The sequence below is a fragment of the Macaca nemestrina genome, chromosome 15 (genome assembly GCF_043159975.1).
Source record: "Macaca nemestrina isolate mMacNem1 chromosome 15, mMacNem.hap1, whole genome shotgun sequence".
In the NCBI taxonomy this organism is placed as follows: Eukaryota; Metazoa; Chordata; class Mammalia; order Primates; family Cercopithecidae; genus Macaca; species Macaca nemestrina.
Window position 1 is genome coordinate 83,010,293 of NC_092139.1, and position 20,912 is coordinate 83,031,204.

At 48.2% G+C, this 20,912-nt stretch overlaps 2 protein-coding genes across 2 annotated transcripts in view; both read right to left on the bottom strand.

Moving 5' to 3' along the window:
• LOC105497383 (aspartate-rich protein 1-like) overlaps window positions 1-20,912 on the bottom strand; it is a 116,321-nt gene that overhangs the window by 13,599 nt on the left and 81,810 nt on the right. The window lies entirely within an intron of this gene.
• On the bottom strand, window positions 13,745-18,434 carry LOC139358791 (putative inactive beta-glucuronidase protein GUSBP11). The gene is made up of 5 exons (XM_071080897.1): window positions 18,413-18,434; window positions 17,526-17,587; window positions 16,383-16,822; window positions 14,361-14,538; window positions 13,745-14,054 (listed from the first exon to the last, which is right to left on the bottom strand). Exons 1-5 carry the CDS (start codon window positions 18,432-18,434, stop codon window positions 13,950-13,952), a joined length of 807 nt encoding a protein of 268 aa, XP_070936998.1. The 3' UTR covers window positions 13,745-13,949.

Genomic DNA, 20,912 nt, shown 5'->3' on the forward strand with positions numbered 1-20,912 from the left:
GCTGCTGACTACCCCAGACCCCCACCCAGTCCTCTTTCTTGGCCATCTTCACACTCTGTGACCCCTACTCTTGCCCACATGGTGAGGCTGGAGTCTATCCCAGCTCCAAACCCTCTCAGCTCAACTGCCTACTGACCATGCCCAGTGAACTACCTAACAGGACTCTCAAATCACATCCAGAGGAGATGACCACCTTCCCCCAGCCCAGCTCATTTTCCACCTTCAACTCATCACAATGACAATGGGCGGTCTCAACCCCTCAGCCAGAAACCTGGAGTCCCTGGACTCAGTCACCTCGCCTCCCACACTGAAATGGCTTCTGCATACTTAGCTACTGCATTTAGACATTCTTTTTTTTTTTTTTTTTTTTTTTTTGCTTTGAGACAGAATTTCGCTCTGTCGCCCAGGCTGGCATGATCTCACTACAACTCTGACTCCCAGGTTCTAGGCAATTCTGTCTCAGCCTCCAGAGTAGCTGGGATTACAGGCATGTGCCACCACAGCCTGCTAATTTTGTATTTTCAGTAGAGATGGGGTTTCACCATGTTGGCCAGGCTGGTCTCGAACTCCTGACCTCAGGTGATCTGCCCACCTTGGCCTCCCAAGGTGCTGGGATTACAGGCATAAGCCACCGTACATGGTGACATTCCCTTTAACGCTAAAAGAAGGCTCAATATAATTAAGAAACAATAAAACCACCTTCTGAGACTCCAAAACCATAAGAAGAGTGAACTTTGCTTTTCTGGATTTTAATCTCAAACTCTCTTTGGTACAAGGATGTGGTGTTGAGCTGGGGCTTACTGGGTGCAAGCTCCCTGCCAGGGGTTCAGACTGGAGTGTTTCTACCTTAGAAGCTGGTCTAGTAATTGGTGATTGGTTTTGTGATGTGAACATAAGATTTTTCTTTGTTTATTTGTTTATTTATTTGTTGAGACAGGATCTCACTCTGACACCCAAACTGGAGTGAAGTGGCGCCATCACAGCTCACTGCAGTCTTGATCTCCTGGGCTCAAGTGATCCTCACACCTCAGCCTCCTGAGTAGCTGGGACCACAGGCATGTGTTACCACGCCCAGCTATTTTTCTTGTAATACTGTTTTGTAGAAATGGGGTCTCACCATGTTGCCCAGGCTGGTCTCGAGCTCCTGGGACTCCCAAAGTGCTGGGATTATAGGCATGAGCCACCATGCCCAGCGAGATTTTCTTTTTTCTTTTTTGAGACAGAGTCTTGCTCTGTCTCCATGTTGGAGCACAGTGATGTGACCTCGGCTCACTGCAACCTCCGCCTCCCAGGTTCAACGGACAGTCCTGCTTCAGCCTCCAACTAGCTAGGACTACAGGCGCACACCACCAAGCTCAGCTAATTTTTGTATTTTTAGTAGAGATAGGGTTTCACCATGTTGGCCATTATGGTTTCAAACTCCTGAGCTCATGATTCACCCACCTCCGCCTCCCAAAGTGCTAGGATTACAGGCCTAAGCCACTGTGACTGACCTTTATTTTTTATTTTCAAGAAAAACTTTGTTTTTTTGAGATGGAGACTCGCTCAGTCACCCAGGCTGGAGTGCAGTGGCGGCATCTTGGCTCACTGCAACCTCAGCCTCCCAGGTTCAAGTGATTCTCCTACTTCAGCCTCCAAGTTGCTGGGACTACAGGCACGTGCCACCACGCCTGGCTAATTTTTCTTTTTGTTTTTGATTTTGGTTTTTGGAGCCTCCCAAGTAGTTGGGATTACAGGCATGCACCACCACGCCTGGCTAATTTTTCTTTTTGTTTTTGATTTGGGTTTTTTGAGCCTCCCAAGTAGTTGCGATTATAGGCGTGCACCACCACGCCTGGCTAATTTTTTGTATTTTTAGTAGAGATAGGGTTTCTCCACGTTGGCCAGGCTGGTTTTGAAATTCCAACCTCAGGTGATCCACCCTCCTCGGCCTCCCAAAGTGATGGGATTACAGGTGTGAGCCACCACACCTGGATCCATTTTTATAATTGCACTCAAACATACATAGCATCAATATTTCCACTTTAGTTTTAAACGTACAGCTCGGTGCCACTAACTACATTCACACTATTGGGCAACCTTCACCACCATCCATCTCCAGAACTCTTTCATCTTCCCAAACAGAAACTCTAAACCCATTAACTACAGTCCCCCATTCTTCCTTCCCCCTCACCCTGATAACCTCAAATCTACTTTCTGTCTATGTGAATTTGCCAATTCTAGGTACCTCATAAAAGTGGATTCAAATGACATTTGTTTGTGGCTGGCCTATTTCACTAAGTATAATATCTTCAAGTTTCATCCATGTGTAGAAGATTTTTGACATCAATTTAAAAATAATTAACAATTAAAACCTATTAAGACCTATTCATAGTAGTACAGCCAGGCGCAGAGGCTCACGTCTGTAATCCCAGCACTGTGGGAGGCCGAGGCGGTGGTGGGAATCACCAGGCCAGGGGATTGAGACCATCCTGGCTAACACAGTGAAACTCCACCTCTACTAAAAATACAAAAAAATAGCTGGGCATGGTGGCACACACCTGCAGTCCCAGCTACTTGGGAGGCTGAAGCAGGAGAATCGCTTGAACCCAGGAGGTGGAGCTTTCAGTGAGCCAAGATTGTGCCACTGCAGTCCAGCCTGGGCAACAGAGCAGGACTCTGTCTTAAAAAAACTTTTTTAAAAAAAGGCTCAAATGTGTCCTTTGAAAAGTGTGTTGGGTCTGTCAGTATACAGTATATAAAATGTATGAAAGGTAGCCTGTTCCAGAGTTAAGTTTGGAAAGCTGAGGACCCTCTGCATATACACGGCACACCCTTTCCCTGCATGACAGTATCTTCAAAAATTCTTCCCTCCAAGGTTTTTTTTTTTTTTTTTTTGAGACAGGTTCTCACTCTGTCACCCAGGCTGGAGTACAGTGGCATGATCACAGCTCACTGCAGCCTTGACCTCCTCAAGTGATCCTCCCATCTCAGCCTTCTGAGTAGCTGGGATTATAAGCGTGAGCCACTATACCAATTTTTTTTATTTTTTTTTATTTTTAGAGATGGGGTCCCACAATGTTGCCCAGCTCATCTGGAACTCCTGCGTACAAGCAATCCACCCACCTTGGCCTCCCAAAATGCTGAGATTATAGGCGTGAACCACCACACCTGGCCCCCAATCTCTTCCAATTTCAGAACCTTACTTTATATCACTATAACACTATTTCCCTCAGAGGATGCACGTTTATCATCAAGAAAGGCAGTAAGGGTGAAGATTTTTAGCATTTCTCTCAGTCCCATTTGGTGCTTACATCTTATTTTGGGTTGCACTTGACATCTTGACATATGGAATACTTGTCAGTTAGGCTTACAACAGCCTTAGAGTGATCATGTGGGTAATCTTGATGAGAGATATGATCATTAAATTCTAACCAAAATGTAGCACCCAAACATAAGACAAATACTTACAAGTGATAAATCCTGTATGATAGAGAGGATAACGGTGTCCAACTCTGATAATCTGTCCCAAATCAAGGCAGTAACATTTCTGCAAAGAAAAAAAACAAAAGCATGTCTGCTAGTTCCTGGCCTGTGTTAGAGAAGGCTCTTTCTAGGGGTACCAGAGGGAATGGAGTGTAATTCAAACTGGAAGCCTTTTAAAGTGAGCTAGCTCACCTATTGAGGTTATACCTTTTAACTCCACTCCACTGCAGTAGTCAGGACTCTTGTTCCAAGTGACAGAAACCCCACTCAAACTAGCTTAAGCCTAAAGACAGATTTATGGACTGTCTCATGGAATTCATAAACAAGATCGTTCTGACTATCTCTCAGAACTCATTGGCCTTAAGAACTCTGTGGAGCCAGAGACTCAAACACCACTCTCTTCTCTTGTCATGTCTCCGTTTCTTTCAGATTTGTCCTTATTTCTCAGCAATTCCCCCAACCCTCTAGTTCACATAATCTGAAGCACGGTTACCAGGAGCTCCTAAATTTTATATTTTGCAATCAGAGAGCCTAGTTCAACTCTCTTTCAGTCTCCGTTTGAAAAATCTGTGTAAGGACATTTATTGGACTGACCTGGGCAGGTGCGTTCCCTTGAATCAATCAGCACTGGGCATAGGATAAGTTCACATAATAATCGGGCAACCTAGCAAAGGGAAGAAAGGAGCAGAGGCAGCCCTTAGAAGGCAAGTAGTGCCAGAACGACATTCCCATGGGTGTTCTCTGCATCAACAACCCTACCATCCTGATGTTTTCTTTTGCATTCATTAATATTTGTGTGAGTCTGGAGAAATATACCATCTTCATGGATTGGAATACTCAATATCATAAAGATCAGTTCTCCTCAAAGTAATTTCTAGATTACATGTAATTCTTATCAAAATCTAAACAGATTTCTTTCTTTTCTTATTTATTTATTTCTTTAGAGACAGAGTCTCGCTCTGTCACCCAGGCTGGAGTGCAGTGGTGCAATCTCGGCTCACTGCAAGCTCCGCTTCCTTCATTCACGCCACTCTCTTGCCTCAGCCTCCCAAGTAGCTGGGACTACAGGTGACCGCCACGACGCCCGGCTTTTTTTCTTTTCTTTTGTATTTTTGGTAGAGATGGGGCTTCACGGTTTTAGCCAGAATGGTCTCGAGTTCCTGACTTTGTGATTGGCCTGCCTCGGCCTCCCAAAGTGCTGGGATTACAGATGTGAGCCACTGCATCCAGCGCTTTTTTTTTTTTTTTAAACAAACAGTCATCATTAGGATGAATCTCAACATATTTCTTAATAAATAGTGACAAGCTGATTCTAATTTCGTTTTTAGAAAGTGTCTTGCTCTGTTGTCTAAGCTGGAGTATAGTGGTGCAATTACAGCTCACTGAAGCCTCAAACTCCTGGGCTCAAACAATCCTCCCGCCTCAGTCTCTCCAAGTGCTAGGATTACAGATGTCTGCCACCACGCCCGGCTAATTCTAAATTTATATGAAAATGCAGGCTGGTTGTGGTGGCTTATGCCTGTAATCCCAAAATTTTGAGAAGCACAGGCGGGTGAATCACCTGAGGTCAAGAGTTCCAGATCAGCCTGGCCAACATGGCAAACCCCGTCTCTACTATAAAAACACAAAAAAGTTAGCCAAGTGTAGTGACACATGCCTGTAATCCCAGCTACTTGGGAGGCTGAGACAGGAGAAACACGTGAACCTGGGAGGCAGAGGTCACAGTGAGCTGAGATTGCACCATTGTACTCCAGCCTGGGCAACAAGAGCAAAACTCTGTCTCAAAGAAAAAAAAAAAATGCAAAGGGCCAAGAATAGCCAAAATACTGGCTTGTTCTGAAATCTCTGGTCTATGAGATAATCCACTTTTTTTCTTCCTTTTTTTTTTTTTTTTTGAGACAGAGTCTCCTCGCTCTTTTTTTGTGTTTTTAGTAGAGAGAGGGTTTCACCGCGTTAGCCAGGATGGTCTCGATACCTGACCTCGTGATCTGCCCGCCTCTGCCTCCCAAAGTGCTGGGATTACAGGCATGAGCCACCGTGCCCAGCCAGACGAGATGATCTACTTCTTACTGACTTCAAGATGTGATAAAAGGCTTGGCACAGTGGCTTATGCCTGTAATGCCAACACTGCGAGGCTGAGGTGGGAGGATTACTTGAGGTCAGGAATTGGAGACCAGTCCAGGCAACATGGCAGGAGCTTGTTTCTACAGAAAAAGTCAAAAAAAACACAAATAGCTGAGCATGATGATACACACCTGTAGCCCCAGCTATCCAGGAGGCTGAGTCAGGATGATTATTTGAGCCCAGGAGTTCAAGGCTATAGTGGCTGAGGTGGGCGGATCACGAGGTCAGGAGGGCAAGACCATCCTGGCTAACATGGTGAAACCCTGTCTCTACTGAAAATACAAAAAAAATTAGCTGGGCATGGTGGAAGGTGCCTGTAGTCCCAGCTACTCGGGAGGCTGAGGCAGGAGAATGGCATGAACCTGTGAGGAGGAGCTTGCACTGCACTGCAGCCTGGGCGACAAAGTGAGACTCCGTCTCAAAATAAACAAAACAAAACAAAACAAAGGAAAGAAAGAACAAAACCCTAGCAGAATGCTGCCCGTAGCGAGTCTTCACTCAGGAATGCCCATTTGGCCACACAGTAGCTCTCAGGAAAAAAACATTAATTAGTTCACCAATAGAGCAAGGAAACTCACTCCTTAGCTTTAGGTCTGTTTTAGGGCAGATGCGGTAATTGTCTAAAATATCACAGAGTTATTCCAAGAAGCATTCGTTGAGAATGTATTCTCTTTATGTTCTACCCTACTCCTTCTACCTTGGTCTCCAGCATTCTGATTTTCCAATATCCTTATGCACTGTGCTCTTTTTAATTTTTGAGACAGAGTCTCACTCTTGCAGGCTGGAGTGCAGTGGTGCCATCGCAGCTCGCACCTCACTGCAACCTCCACCTCTTGGATTCAAGTGATTCTCAAACTTCACCTTCCTGAGTAGCTGGGATTACAAGCACGTGCCAACGCGCCCATCTAATTTTTGTATTTTTAGTAGACACAGGGTATCCCCATGGTGGCTAGGCTGGTGTCAAACCCCTGGCCTCAAGTCACTCGTCCACCACTGCCTCCCAAAGTCTTGGGATTACAGGCAAGCCACCGCACGCAGCCTGTTGTGCTCGCTTTAAATATGGAAATACTGGTATGTTTGTTGGTGTAATACTATTGTTTTGGCCTGAATCTGAAATCTGAATTATTTTGTATTGAGACTATTCATGGAGTTTTTTGATTCACTAAAATTCCAAATTGAACAAGGATACACTTAATTAATTTAAAAATAATTTTTCCAGTCTGAGTGCAGTGGCTCACACCTGTAATCCCAGCACTTTGGGAGACCAAGGCGGGTGAATCATTTGAGGTTTGAAGTTCAAGACCAGCCTGGCCAACATGGCAAAACCCCGTCTCTACAAAAAATACAAAAATTACCCGGCTGTGGTGGCACAAGCCTGTAATCCCAGTTACTTGGGAGGAGGAAGTGGGAGAATCACTTGAACTCAGGAGGCGAAGGTTGCAGTGAGCCAAGATCTCACCACTGCACTCCAGCCTGGGTGACAGAGCGAGGGACTCTGTCTCAAAAAATAATAATAATTTTTCCATATTTCACACTTCTATACTATCTTCGAGAGTCAGAAAATAACACCAACAAAACAGAGCATCTGATGCAATAATAATTTTTTTTTTTTTTGAGGTGGAGTGGAGTTTCCCTCTGTCACCCAGGCAGGAGTGCAGTGGCACAGCCTCAACTACTGCAACCTCTGTCTCCCTGGTTCAAGCTATTATCATGCCTCAGCTTCCAAGTGGCTGGGATGACAGGCACCTGCCACCGTGCCTGGCTAATTTTTGCATTTTTACTAGAGACGGGTTTTTGCCATGTTGCCCAGGCTGGTTTCAAACTCCTGACAGGTGATCCACCCACCTTGGCCTCGCAGAGTGCTGGGATTACATACGTGAGCCACTGCGTCCAGCTAGTGATACAATAATATCATTCTTAGCTCTGGTTCAAAGACTTTTTGAAGAAGCAGATAATGAACATGACAGAATTGAAACTGACTTGGGGAATCAATTAAAATCTCCATCTAGGTCAGGCGCAATGGCCCACACCTGTAATCCCAGCACTATGGGAGGCCAAGACAGGCAGATCACTTGAGGTCAGGAGTTCGAGACCAGCCCAGCAAACATACTGAAACCCCATCTCTACTAAAAATACAAACATTCGCTGGGCGTGTTGGTGTGCACCTGTAATCCCAGCTACTCAGGAGGGTGAGCCACGAGGATCACTTCAACCCAGGAGGTGGAGGTTGCAGTGAGCCACGATCATGCCACTGTACTCCAGCCTGGGCAACAGAGTGAGACCGTGTCTCAAAAAAAAAAAAAAAATTCCCCATTCATACACGATGAAACCGAAAGATCAAAAGAAAGCAGTGATTTTTTTCGAGCAAAACACACTGCTTGCTGTCAATAAAAACATTACAGTCCTAACCTTTTCCCCAAGAATTCTGTCAGATAATCTCAAAGTCATCAAAATGAAATGGGATTATTTAAACATGAAGGACTTTTAAGAAAAATATTTGGCCAGGCACGGTGACTAATGCTTGTAATCCCAGCACTTTGGAAGGCCGAGGCTGGTGGATCACCTGAGGTCAGGAGTTCAAGACCAGCCTGGCCAACATCATGAAACCCCGTCTCCACTAACCTTAAAAAAATTGGCCAGGCACGGGGGCGGGTGCCTCCAATTCCAGCTACTCAGGAGGCTGAGGCAAGACAATCACTTGAACCCAGGAGGTGGACGGTGTGCGCCTGTAATCCCAGTTACCGGAGAGGCTGAGGCACGAGAATTGCTTGAGTTCAGGAGATGGCGGTTGCAGTGAACTGAGATCTCACCACTGCACTCCAGCCTGGGTGACAGAATGAGAAGGCCTGAAAAAAAAGAAAAAAAAAATCAGTGCTATTTTATCTTAAGTGTTTTATGATTAAATGTCTACAATTGTCTTTTGCACTAAGTTTATTATTTTTATTGTAGTAAACTTTAGATGCATGGGGCACATGTGCAGGTGTGTTCCATGAGTACACTGCAAAATGCTAAGGTTTGGGCTTCTAGTGAACCCATCACCCAAACACTGACCATAGTACCCAATGAGCAGTTTTTCAACCCTTTCCCCTCCTTCCCTCCCCACCTGTGGAGCTCCCAGGGTCTGTTATTTCCATCTTTATGTCCATTTGAACCAACTGTTTAGCTATTTATTTATTAATTTATTTTTGAGACACAGTCTCGCTCCTTCACCCTGCCTGGAGTGCAGTGGCGCCATCTCAGCTCACTGCAACGTTCACCTCCTGGGTTCAAGTGATTCTCCTGTCTCAGCCTTCCGAGTAGCGGGGATTACAGGCACGTGCCACCACACTGGGCAAACTTTTGCAATTTTAGTAGAAATGGGGTTCCACCATGTTGGCCAGGCTGGTATCGAACTCCTGACCTCAGGTGATCCACCTGCTTTGCCCTCCCAGTGTGCTGGGATTATAGGTATGAGCCACTGTACCTTGCCTATTTTTAAATAATACTTAATTTTCTTTGATTTTTCTAAAAATTTAGAGTACAATTATATAATGATGTTAACCTTTTTGGGAGGTGGGACGGGGTCTCACTCAGTCACCCAGGATGGAGTGCAATGGCTCAGTCATGCTTCCCTGCAGCCTCAAATTCCTGGGCTCAAGTGATCCTCCCACCTCAGCCTCCCAAACAGCTGGGACCACAGGCACGCACCACCATGCCCAGCTCATTTTTCTATTTTTGTGGAGACAGGGTCTTGCTATGTTGCCCAGGGGGGTGTCAAATTCCTGAGCTCAAGCAATCTGCCCCCCTTGGCTTCCCCAAGTGCTGGGATTAGAGACCTAAACCACCGTCCCTGGCCTAATAATGTAGAATCTTACTTAACGCTTCATAGTATGATTTTTAAAGTTTGTATTTGAAATATATTTAAATATATAGTTTGATCTTTTGAAAAATATTTGAATTCCTAACAGATTATAAAATACTAGTTGTGCCCAGGAGGCGGAGGTTGCAATGAACAGAGATCAAACCGCTGCACTCCAGCCTGGGTGACAGAGCAAGACGCCAGCTCAAAAAAAAAAAGTTGTCTTAGGGTTCAAACCAGAGAAGCAGAACCAGTAGGAAAGATACACAGATTCAGATATACACAAACATATAGCGACACACATCTGCATAGATATAGAAACGGATGGCTTCTAGCCGGGCACAGTGGCTCACGCCTGTAATCCCAGCACTTTGGAAGGCCGAGGCAGGCAGATCACCTGAGGTCAGGAGTTTGAGACCAGCCTGGCCAACACGATGAAAATCTGTCTCTCATAAAAACACAAAAATTAGCCAGGTGTGGTGGTGCATGCCTGCAGTTCCAGCAAATCGGGAGGCTGAGGCAGAAGAATTGCTTGAACCCGGGAGGTGGAGATTGCAGTGAACCGAGATCGCGCCACTGCACTCCAGCCTGGGTGACAAAGCTAGACTCCGTCTCTAACAAACAAACAAACAAAAAAATTATATACAGACATACATCTAGATAGATAGATAGATTGGTAAAACCTTGGCTTCTGCATTTGTGGGGTTGGCTAAGCAAGCCCAGAGTCCACAGGACTGGCCGTCAGGAAACGACAATCACCGGTGGGCTGGAGCCGCACAGGCAGGGCCAAAGCTTGTTTTTCACAGGCACTCAGGAAGAAAGATCCAGAGGGAAGGGAGCACAATGGTGGACTCAACTGCTATTTAAAGTCTGTGCTCCAGGAAGTCCTAAGCCCTCTCTTTTTTAAAAAAAGAAACATAAACTTTTTGCTGGGTGTGGTGGCACAAGCTGTAGTCTCAGCTGCTCAGGAGGTTGAGGCAGAAGAATTGCTTGAGCACAGGAGTTAGAATCTAGCCTGAGCAGCATAACGAGACCTTGGTTCTAAAAAGTATTTAAAAAACAGTCCGGCCACAGTGGCTCACGACCATAGTCCCAGCACTTTGCGAGGCCAAGGTGGGTGAACTACTTGAAGCCAGGAGTTCAAGATCAGCCTGGCCAACATGGTGAAACCCGGTCTCTACTAAAAATACAAAATCAGCTGGGTGTGGTGACACATGCCTGTAATCCCAGTTACTTGGAAGGCTGAGGTGGAAGAATTGCTTGAACCTGGGAGGCAGAGCTTGCAGTGAGCCAACACTGCACTGCTGCACTCCAGCCTGGGTGACAGAGTGAGACCCTGTCTCAAAAAAATAAATAAGAAATATTTTCAAAATAAAACACTTTTAATGTTTTTATTATTTTTTTCTTTAGCAGTACATTGGCAAGTTGAGTAAACTTTTAATTTTAAAACAGTTTTAGAATTACAGACAAACTGCCAAGACAGCACAAAGTTCACACATACCCTTGTACCTGGCTTCCTTCTTATGAATATCTTAAATTAGTATGGTAAATTGCTACAGTTAAAAAACCTAGCTGCGCATGGTACCTCACACCTATGATCCCAGCACTTTGGGAAGCCAAAGTGGGAGGATTACTTGAGTCTTGGAGTCCAAGACTAGCCTGGGATACACAGTGAGACCTTGTTTTAGTTAAAAAAAAAAAAAAAAAAAAATTTAAGGCCGGGCTGGGTGGCTCATGCCTATAATCACAACACCGTGGGAGGCCGAGGCAGACAGATTACCTGAGGTCGGGAGTTCAAGAACAGCCTGACCAACATGGAGAAACCCTGTCTCTACTAAAAATACAAAATTAGCCGGATGTGGTGGGGCATGCTTGTAATCCCAGCTACTCCGGAGGCTGATGCAGAAGAATCACTTGAAACCAGGAGGCGGAGTTTGCAGTGAGCCGAGATCTTGCCATTGCACTCCAGCCTGGGCAACAAGAGCAAAGCTCCACCTCAAAAAAAAGAAAATTTTTTTAAATGAAAAATTGGACCAGGCTTCAGCACAGTGGGACAGTCACACCTCACTGCAGCGTCAAACTCCTGGGCTCAAGCAATTCTCCCTCCTCAGCCTCCCTAGCAGCTGGGACTGTAAGTGCATACCACCATGCTGACTAACTAAAACAAAAAAAAAAAATTAGAGAGATGTAGTCTCGCTATGTTGCCCAGGCTAGTCTCACACTCCTGACCTCAAGATCTTCCCATCTTAGCCTCCCAAAGTGCTAGGATGTGAGCCACCATCCCTGGTCCCAATAAACCAATACTGATATATTATGATTAACTAGGGCTCATCTTGATTCAGATTTCTTTACTATTTCCCATAATGTCCTTTTCCTGTCCCAAGATGTCATCCAGGAGACCACACTATGTTTAGTTCTTAAGTCTCCTCAGGATTGCTGGAGTGCAGTGACTCCATCTCGGCTCACTGCAACCTCTGACCACTGAGTTCAAGCTATTCTCCTGCCTCAGCCTCCCCAGTTGCTGGGATTACAGGCACCTGCCACCATGCCCAGCAGTGCAGTGGGGCTATCTTGGCTCCCTGCAACCTCCGCCTCCCGGGTTCAAACAATTCTCCTGCCTCAGTCTCCCAAGTAGCTGGGATTACAGGTGTGTGCCACAACTCACTGTCTTTTTTTTTGGAGACAGAGTGTGAGATGGGGCTTCACCACGTTGGCCAGGCTGGTCTAGAACTCCTGGCCTCAGGTCATCCACCCACCTCACCCTCCCAAAGTGCTGGGATTACAGGTGTGAGCAACTGCGCCCAGGCTATTCTGCACTTCACGTGCAAAATAATTTTCCCTTTACAATAAATTGCTCTATGCTGCCTCACCTTTGCTGTGTGATTCTTATTTAAATTCTTTATTTATTTTAATTATTTCTTCTTTTTGAAACAGGGTCTCACAATGTTGCCCAGGCTGGTCTCAAACCTTTGAGCTCAAGCAATCCATCCACCGTGGCCTCCCAAAGTGCTGGGATGACAGGAATTAGCCACCACACCTAGCCTAAATTCTTTGAAACTTACAACTGCGGCCTCAAAACAGTTGTCAATCATTGCACCACTGCCGTCCAGCCTGGGCGACAGTCTAAGGCCTCATCTCACAAAAGGAAAAAGATATATTAAAAATAAATAAATAAATAAATAAATAAATTTTTTTTTTTCCCCTAAAAACAGGGTATCCCAGTCAGGCACGGTAGCTCACACCTGTAATCCTTGCACTTTGGGAGGCCGAGGCAGGTGAGTCATCTGAGGTCAAGAGTTCAAGACCAACCAGGCCTACATGGTGAAACCCTTGCTCTACTAAAAAAAAACCCACAAAAATTAGCTGGACACGGTGGAAGGTGCCTGTAATCCCTGCTACTCGGGAGGCTGAGGGAGAGAATCACTTGAACTTGGGAGGCAGACGTTGCAGTGAACCCAAGAGTGCACCAGTGCCCTCCAGTCTGGGATCCTACAGAATGAGATTCCAGCTCAAAAACAAATACAAGAGCCAGGGTCTCCCTCTGTTGCCCAGACCAGAGTGCAGTGACGCGGTCACAGCTCACTGCACCCTTGACCTCCCATGCTCAACTGATTCTCCTGCCTCAGTAGCTGGGACTACCAGCACGCATCACCATGCCTGATGAATTTTTTAATTTTTTGGGGTGATGGTCTCACTATGTTGCCCAGGCTGGTCTTGAACTCTTGGCCTGAAGTGATCCTCCTACCAAGTCCTCCCTACAAAGAGCTGGGATGACAGGCGTCACCCACCACACCCGGCCCTTCAAAGTTGCCTGTTCCTTGACCACGATGTGTAGCAAGGGGAGCTAGAGTGAGAGCAGCACCGTGGGAAAGGGACAGGAGTGCCAGCCTGAGCTATGTGACATTACGCCAGACCCCTCTTCTCCAAGCGAGATCAACCACATGAGTGATCTCAGGAGCCCGTGTCCGCTCAGACAGCCTGGATTTTAGCTTCGTAGATGGATGGGAACCTGTGAAGGTTTAGAGATGCCGGGAGAACCTTTTTCCTGGGAGAGTTTTCCAAATAGGGAACAAACAGAGCCACCCTGGGCCCCGCTGAGGGAGGATCCTACCAGAAGCCGTCACCACTGTCTCGCTTCACGCCGGTGGTGATGGTGATGTCATCGATGCAGGTAGTTGGTGTCGTGTACAGAAGCACACACCGCTGCAGTCCTGTGTAGTTGAAGAAGTCAAAGTCTGTGTTCTGGATAAAGTAACCCTTGGGATACCGAGGGCGGGAGGACTGTGGTTCGCTGGGCTCTTGCCACGGGTCTTTTGCCCTCAGCTCACATGCCTCCCCAGATCAGGGCCTCCTCTCTGCGAAGGCCACCCTGTCCCTGGCAGGAAGACCACAGGGTGGGGCGGGAAGATGGGTGTGTGCAGTGGAGGCAAGATGGTACCCACTTGGACATGTCGGTCACATACGGATGGTCCCTGGTGGCAGGGTGGGGGGGGGTGAGCGTGCTCTTGATGGCGACAGTGACTCAGAGGCGGGAGGGCAGGGGACCCACGTGGAACAGGCTGCTGACGTCAGCCTCGAAGGGGAGGTAGCCCCTTTCATGCTCTAGCGTGTGGACACCATTCACCCACTGCAGACATAGGAGATATGGGAAGGGGTGGCAGGTCGGGACATGAGGAGGGGCTCTGCTATCGGACACTCCCTCACATAACCCGCAGCATGGGGCTCAGGAGCCTGCCAGTCAGACAGGAAGAATGACATCCCAGTGGGGTAGATCAGGCCACCTATCCCCCTACACAGGGCACAGCCCCCAGGGCAGGGTAAGGCCCCCCACCGTCCCAACCCAGGAGACAGGCTGTGGGTGGAATCTGACGGTCCCGTGCTGTTCAGCAGCTGTGCCCACCCACCCGCCCTGCCTACTCCTGGCCATACTGACCACAATGGCATAGAAGTGGGCACTGCCAATCCTCAGCATCGCTCTTGTGTGCAGGTCCTGGATCCATTGCTTCAGCAGGGTCACCTCCCGTTCATGCCACACCCAGCTGACAAAATGCCCAGTCCTGGCTGATATCATTGAAGATGCAGAGAACCGGTATGTCCAAGGTGGGGCCCGACTGCAAAGAGAAGGGCTGGGCTCAGCTCCTAAGCCCCCAAAGGGATCCGGGACCAGTGTGCTGCACAGCTGTGCCCCCAGACCTAGAACAAGCCCTGACACATGGCGGGGACTCCTGGCGGAAAAGACAGATAGCTTGCTGATGACAGGTCCACTGCCAGGGCAGGTTGTACACCTGGGACACTGGAGTCAGGAGATCCTCATTGGGGCGGATGGCACCCAGTATCTCCCGAGACAGGGGTGAACCCAGGGGCACATCCCAGCCGAAGGCAAGAAAGTTCAGACCTGTGACTAAGATGCAAATGACCCACTGCCTGTCAGAGGAAGAAAGGCTGGTTAGGGGGAGGGGCAGCTCTGCTTAGGACACTGTGAGTGAGGCCCATGCTGGCAGCCAGCCCTCTCCTCTCTTTCTCTTGTACTGAATACCACAAAAACAAAAACAGAGGATGTAGGCTGGGTATGGTGGTTAATACCTGTAATCCCAGCACTTTGGGAAGCAGAGGCAGGCGGATCACAAGGTCAGGAGTTCGAGACCAACTTGGCCAATATGGTGAAACCCCATCTCTACTAAAAATACAAAAATTAACTGGGAGTGGTGGCGGGCGCCTGTAGTCCCAGCTACTAGGGAGGCTGAGGCAGGAGAATCGCTTGAACCCAGGAGACGGAGGCTGCAGTGAGCCATCCCCTTGGATATCATGCCATCGCACTGCAGCCTGGGTGACACAGTGAGACTCTCTCTCAAAAAAAAAAAAAGACAAAGAAAAAGAGGAGGTAGAACAGGCAAACGAGGCCCAGACTTCACCGGATTCCACTTCTCTGCTGACCACTTCCAAGTCAGGAGGGCAACAGGGGTGGCATCCTCGGCCTGATGTCACTGTCTGTCCTCTATCTGAACCCTGAAAACCAAGCTACCTTCCCCCCTCAGCAGAGCCGACATCAGAATGTCTAAACTGTCCCCTCCTCCTGATCCCCGGGCCCAGCTCTGTGCAGGGCCTGCCCCTCAGGCCTGACGAGTGTCTGGTGGCTCATGCCTATAATCAGTACTTTGGGAAGTCAACGTGGGAGGATGGCTTGAGGTCAGGAGTTTGAGATCCGCCTGCATAACGTACTGAGACCCTGTATCTTAAAAAACAAAACAAAACCAAAAAGTTGGTTTTTGTTTTGAGACAGGGTCTCAGTCTGTCGCACAGGCTGGAGTGCAGTGGCCTGATCTCGGCTCACTGCAACCTCCGCCTTCCTGGTTCAAGCAATTCTCCTGCCTCTGCATCCCAAGTAGCTGGGATTACAGGTGCTCATCACCACGCCCGGCTAACTTTGTATTTTTAGTAGAGACGGGGTTTCACCACGTTGGCCGGGCTGGTCTTGAACTCCTGGCCTCAGGTGATCCGGCCGCCTGGGCCTCCCAAGGTGCTGGGATTACAGGCGTGAGCCACCAAGCCCGACCAAGTTTCTTTTCTTTCTTTTTTTTTTTAATTAGGCATGGCGGTCCCAGCTAAATTGCAAGGCTGGGGCGGGAGAATCGCTTGAGCTCAGAAGTTAGGATTGCGCCATTCCGCTCCAACCTGGGCGGCAGGGTCAAACCCCGTCTCAAAAACATTTCAAAAACTAAAAATCAATATTAGAAAGGACACTGCCCAGGCTCAGCCTTCGCCTCAGGACGCGGCTGGACAGGAGCTCTTCCTCCTCCTAACGCCTCCTCCGCCCTGGCCCTCCCGGGTCCCCCTAGTCCTCCCGGTTCCCCCATCCTCCAACCAGGCGCCCCCAAGCCCGTTGACCTTTAACCTCCTCCAGGCCCCCAGTTCTGGGGCACTCAGGTGAAGGAGGGTGCAGGGCGCCGGGGCTTACCCATTCCCAACGCTGGGTTTCCGGGCGCCTCTCCTAACGGTCACCGGTACCTCTGCTCCTGGAAGCCCAGGCGTCGGTTGACGGAGAAGTGGGCTGGGAAGCCTCAGAGGCGGTGGAGCTCCTTGCGCTCCCGCGACGCGCTCTCCCCGGTGTACAGCATCCCGCCCAGCAGCGCCTGCGCGCAGCCACACAACAGCGGCCCCAGAGCGGCCCCGGACACCGCCACCATCCAGGTCATAGTTCCCGCTCCCTGTCTTGTCAGCCAGTCTGAGGGGATGAGAGCGGCGCCCGCGGAGCCCTGCGGGCCTGTCGCGCGACGCGCCTGCGGCTTGAGGCGCGTGAGGCCGTCGGCGCCATGTTTGTTTAGGGCGAGTGCCAGGCCTGGAGGGCCGGGGCGGCGCCAGACGCTGCCCAGTAGGACCTGTGGCTGAAATCCAGGGCTAGGCCTTTGGGGAAGCGGGACCCCCACCCTGAGCTCCAGCCAAGAAGGGCGTCGTCTGCTTCCCATCCCAGCAGAGGCTGGACGATCCAGGGCCACAGACCAGGACAGAACCCCTGAGATTGGTGGCATCCCCGTTTCTTCAAGGGGCACCTCCACTTGCTTTCCCCAGCAGGAATTCGAGCAGGCCCCAGCGGAGCCTCTTCCATGACTGCTGGATGCAGCCTCTTGCAGGGATGCATGTCCTTGGGAGGCGGCCGTAGCCTTGACCCTGGACCTCTGGGACCCTGACTCTAACCAAGGGGACAGAAGCTCCTTCTTGGCTTTGAAGATACACGAAGATACAGGGAGAGAGGCCAAGTGCAGTGGCTCATGCCTGTAATCCCAGCACTTTGGGACGCTGAGGTGGGGGGATCACTTGAGGCCAGGAGTTCGAGACCAGCCTGGCCAACATGTCGAAACCCCCTCTCTACTGAAAATACTAAAAAAAAAAACAAAACAAAACAAAACAAAAGGGAGCCAAGCATGATAGCAGGTGCCTGTAATCCCAGCTATTCAGGAGGCTGAGGCTGAAGAATCACTTGAACCCAGGAGGCGAAGGTTGCAGTGAGCCGAGGTCACACCACTGCAGTCCAACCTGGGTGACAGAGCAAGAATCTATCTCAAAAAAAAAAAAAAAAAAAAAAATTGCAGGGAGAGGGTACCCTGCAGAACCCCACTTTACTCCAGTAGGGAAGGCACCGTGTGGAAGGGTAGAGGAAGAGATCTGGAGACAGTGAAAAAGACATAGGTTTATTAAGGGGACTTTCACACAGGTGCAGTGGCTGTGGCTGGACATGAGAACCACTACATTTGTAAAAAGCATGCAGCGTCCATAACATTTTCACCTAGCATCCTCGACCTGTTACCGGTGGAAGGTATCCGAGTTCCCGGTGGTGAATCCATACACAACTGAAACAACCTCAATTCTTGCCTCCTCAGAAGAAAGAATTTGACTGAGGATCATAAGGTAGATACCAGATAGAGGCAAGTTGCAGAGCAGGAGTAAAATTTTTTTAAAAAGCAGGCCAGGAAAGGGGGTAGTGGCTCATGCCTGTAATCCCAGTACTTTGGGAGGCTGAGTCGGGTGGATCACCTGAGATCAGGAGTTCGAGACCAGCCTGGCCAACATGGTGAAACCATGTCTCTACTAAAAATACAAAAATTAGCTGGATGTGATGGTGAGTGCCTGTAATCCCAGCTACTTGGGAGGCTGAGGCAGGAGAATCTCTTGAACCTGGGAGGTGGAGGTTGCAGAGAGATGAGATTGAGCCACTGCACTCCAGCCTGGGCTATAGAGTGAGATAGTATTTTAAAAAAATGGTTATTAAAAAACTTTAGAACAGGAAGTAAAGGAAAGAAGGAAAGTGCAACTTGGAAGAGGGCCAAGCGGTCGACCTGAGAAACCAAGTGCCCAGCTTGACCTCTTGACTCAGAGTTTCACAGGTTGGCATCCTTCCAGGATCTTGCCACTCCTGATTCCTTAGCTTGGGGCTCTGAACACACTTTCTTCTTCGACCATAAAGTCATTCTTAGGGTACACATCAGGTACGGCTGTCGGGCACCTCTGCCATATAGAGGGGTCCCTCTGGTCCTAGGAACCTGGACTGGACACAATTGTTTGTACGATTACTCCCCCACCCCTTTTCTCATGCTCGCCAAATCCACCTTCTGGGAATGGACCTTAATACTGGAAATGGAGTCCCCAGCATAGTGAAAATAAATACATTCTACAAACTGACAAGGCCTAAAGGCCTTTTCCCAAATGTTTATGCACTTTTTCTTATTTTCTTTCTTTAAAATTTTACTTGTATATTCCTTTAGTGAAATGCTTACATGCTTAAATTAGGATATAGTTCGCTGTTTATGAGGCAGCTTTAGGCCACATTTAACAAAAGTAAGAACAAGTAGGATGTAAAAGTTTATACAGTATGTAAAAATCAGTAATTCAGGATGGGCTTAGTGGCTCACACCTGTAATCCCAGTACTTTGGGAGGTGGAGGCAGGAGGATGACTTGAGCCCAGGAGTTTGTGACCAGCCTGGACAACATAATGAGACCACTGTCTCTACAAGAAATACAAAAAAAAAAAAAAAAAATTACCCCGGTGGTGTGGCACACACAATCATCCCAGGTACATGAGAGTCTGAGACAGGAGCATTGATGAAGCCTGGGAAGCAGAGGTTGCAGTGAGCCAAGACTGTGCCACTGCACTCCAGCCTGGGTGACAGAGCGAGACCCTATCATAAGTAAATAAATGTATGTATGTATGTATGTATGTATGTATGTATGTATGTATGTATAATGAAATTAAACCTAGATGGGCATGGCAGCTCAGGTCTGTAATCCCAGCACTTTGGGAGGTCAAGGCAGGAGGATCACTTGAGCCCAGGAGTTCAAGACCAGCCTAGGCAATACAGTGAGACCCAGTCTCTCCAAAAGTTTAAATATTAGCCAGCTGTGGTGACGCATGCCTGTGGTTCCAGCCACTTCGGGGGCTGAGGAGGTAGGATCATTTGAGCCCAGGAGGTTGAGCAATGAGCTGTGATTATGCCACTGCACTCCAGCCTGGGCAACAGAGTAAAGCTGTGTCAAAAAAATATATATCTTTAATTAAACTAAATAAATTCAGCTATTCTAGTCATATATCAAGACCTCAATAGCCACATGTAACTAGTGGCCACCATTTCACACAGTGTATATATGGGGCATTTCTATCATTGCAACGGTTCTTTTTTGAAACAAGGTCTCACTCTGTCCCCCAGGTGGGAGCACAGTGGTGCAATCATGGCAGACGGCAGCCTTGACCTACTGGGCTCTAACAATCCTCCCACCTCAGCGTCCCAAGTAGCTGGGACTACAGGCAAGCACAACCATAACCAACTAATTTTATTTTTTATTTTTCTTATTTTTTTGAGATGGAGTCTCACTCTGCCACCCAGACTGGAGTGCAGTGACAGGATCTTGACTCACTACAACCTCTGCCTCCCTGGTTCAAGCAGTTCTCCTGCTTCAGCCTCCTGAGTAACTGGGATTACAGGTGCACACCACCACGCGCAGCTAATCTTTGTATTTTCTTAGTAGACACGAGGTTTTACCATGTTGGTCAGGTTGGACTCGAACTCCTGACCTCGTGATTCACCCACCTCGGCCTCCCAAAATGCTGGGGTTACAGGTGTCAGCCACCTTGCCTGGCCACAACAAATCTTAAATATTTTGTAGAGATGGGCTCTATGTTGTGCAGACTGGTCTCAAACTCCTGGGCTCAAGAGAGCCTCTGACCTTGGTCTCCCAAAGTGCTAGCAGTCCAGGTGTGAGCCACCGCACCCAGCACTGCAGAACCCAGGTCTATCAGTGCTGACCTAGAACCTCTCGAGAGTTTCTTAAGAATTCAGAACTGGGGCCAGGCATGGTGGCCCATGCCTGTAATTCCAGTACTTTGGGAGGCCAAGGCAGGTGGATCACTTGAGGTCAAAAGTTCAAGACCAGCCTGACCAACATGGTGAAACCTCACCTCTACTAAAAAAATTTTAAAAAGCTTAGGAGAACGTGGTGGTACGTACCTGTAAACCAAGTTATTTGGGAGGCTGAGGCAGGAGAATCACTTGAACCGGGAGGTGGAGGTAGCAGTGAGTCAACATTGTGCCACTGAACTCCAGCCTGGGTGACAAGAATGATCTTCCCTCTCAACGAAAAAAGAAATCAGAGCTGGATACCTTTTCAAACAGGATGAGCAAGGGTGCATATCCATGAGCCACTTCCCTCTGCTTGATTAGTTTGCAGAAGTGGCATTCTGTAAGCAAGATAAATTTAAGGGTGCAAACAGAACAGCACAGTCCACTGTGGGGGGCTGTTCTCTATGCATCAATGGGAGTCCCAGGAGCTGTGACAAATGAGTGTGAGCTGGCTGGGGAGAGAACAAGGGGCTGGATGGTGTTCAGGAATCCACATGGAAAAAAAAAAAAAACAAAACCGTCAAGATAAAGCAACCTATCTTTGGTGAGGAAGATGAAAAAATGAGAGGGATAAAAATATGAGGACAGGCCTGGAATG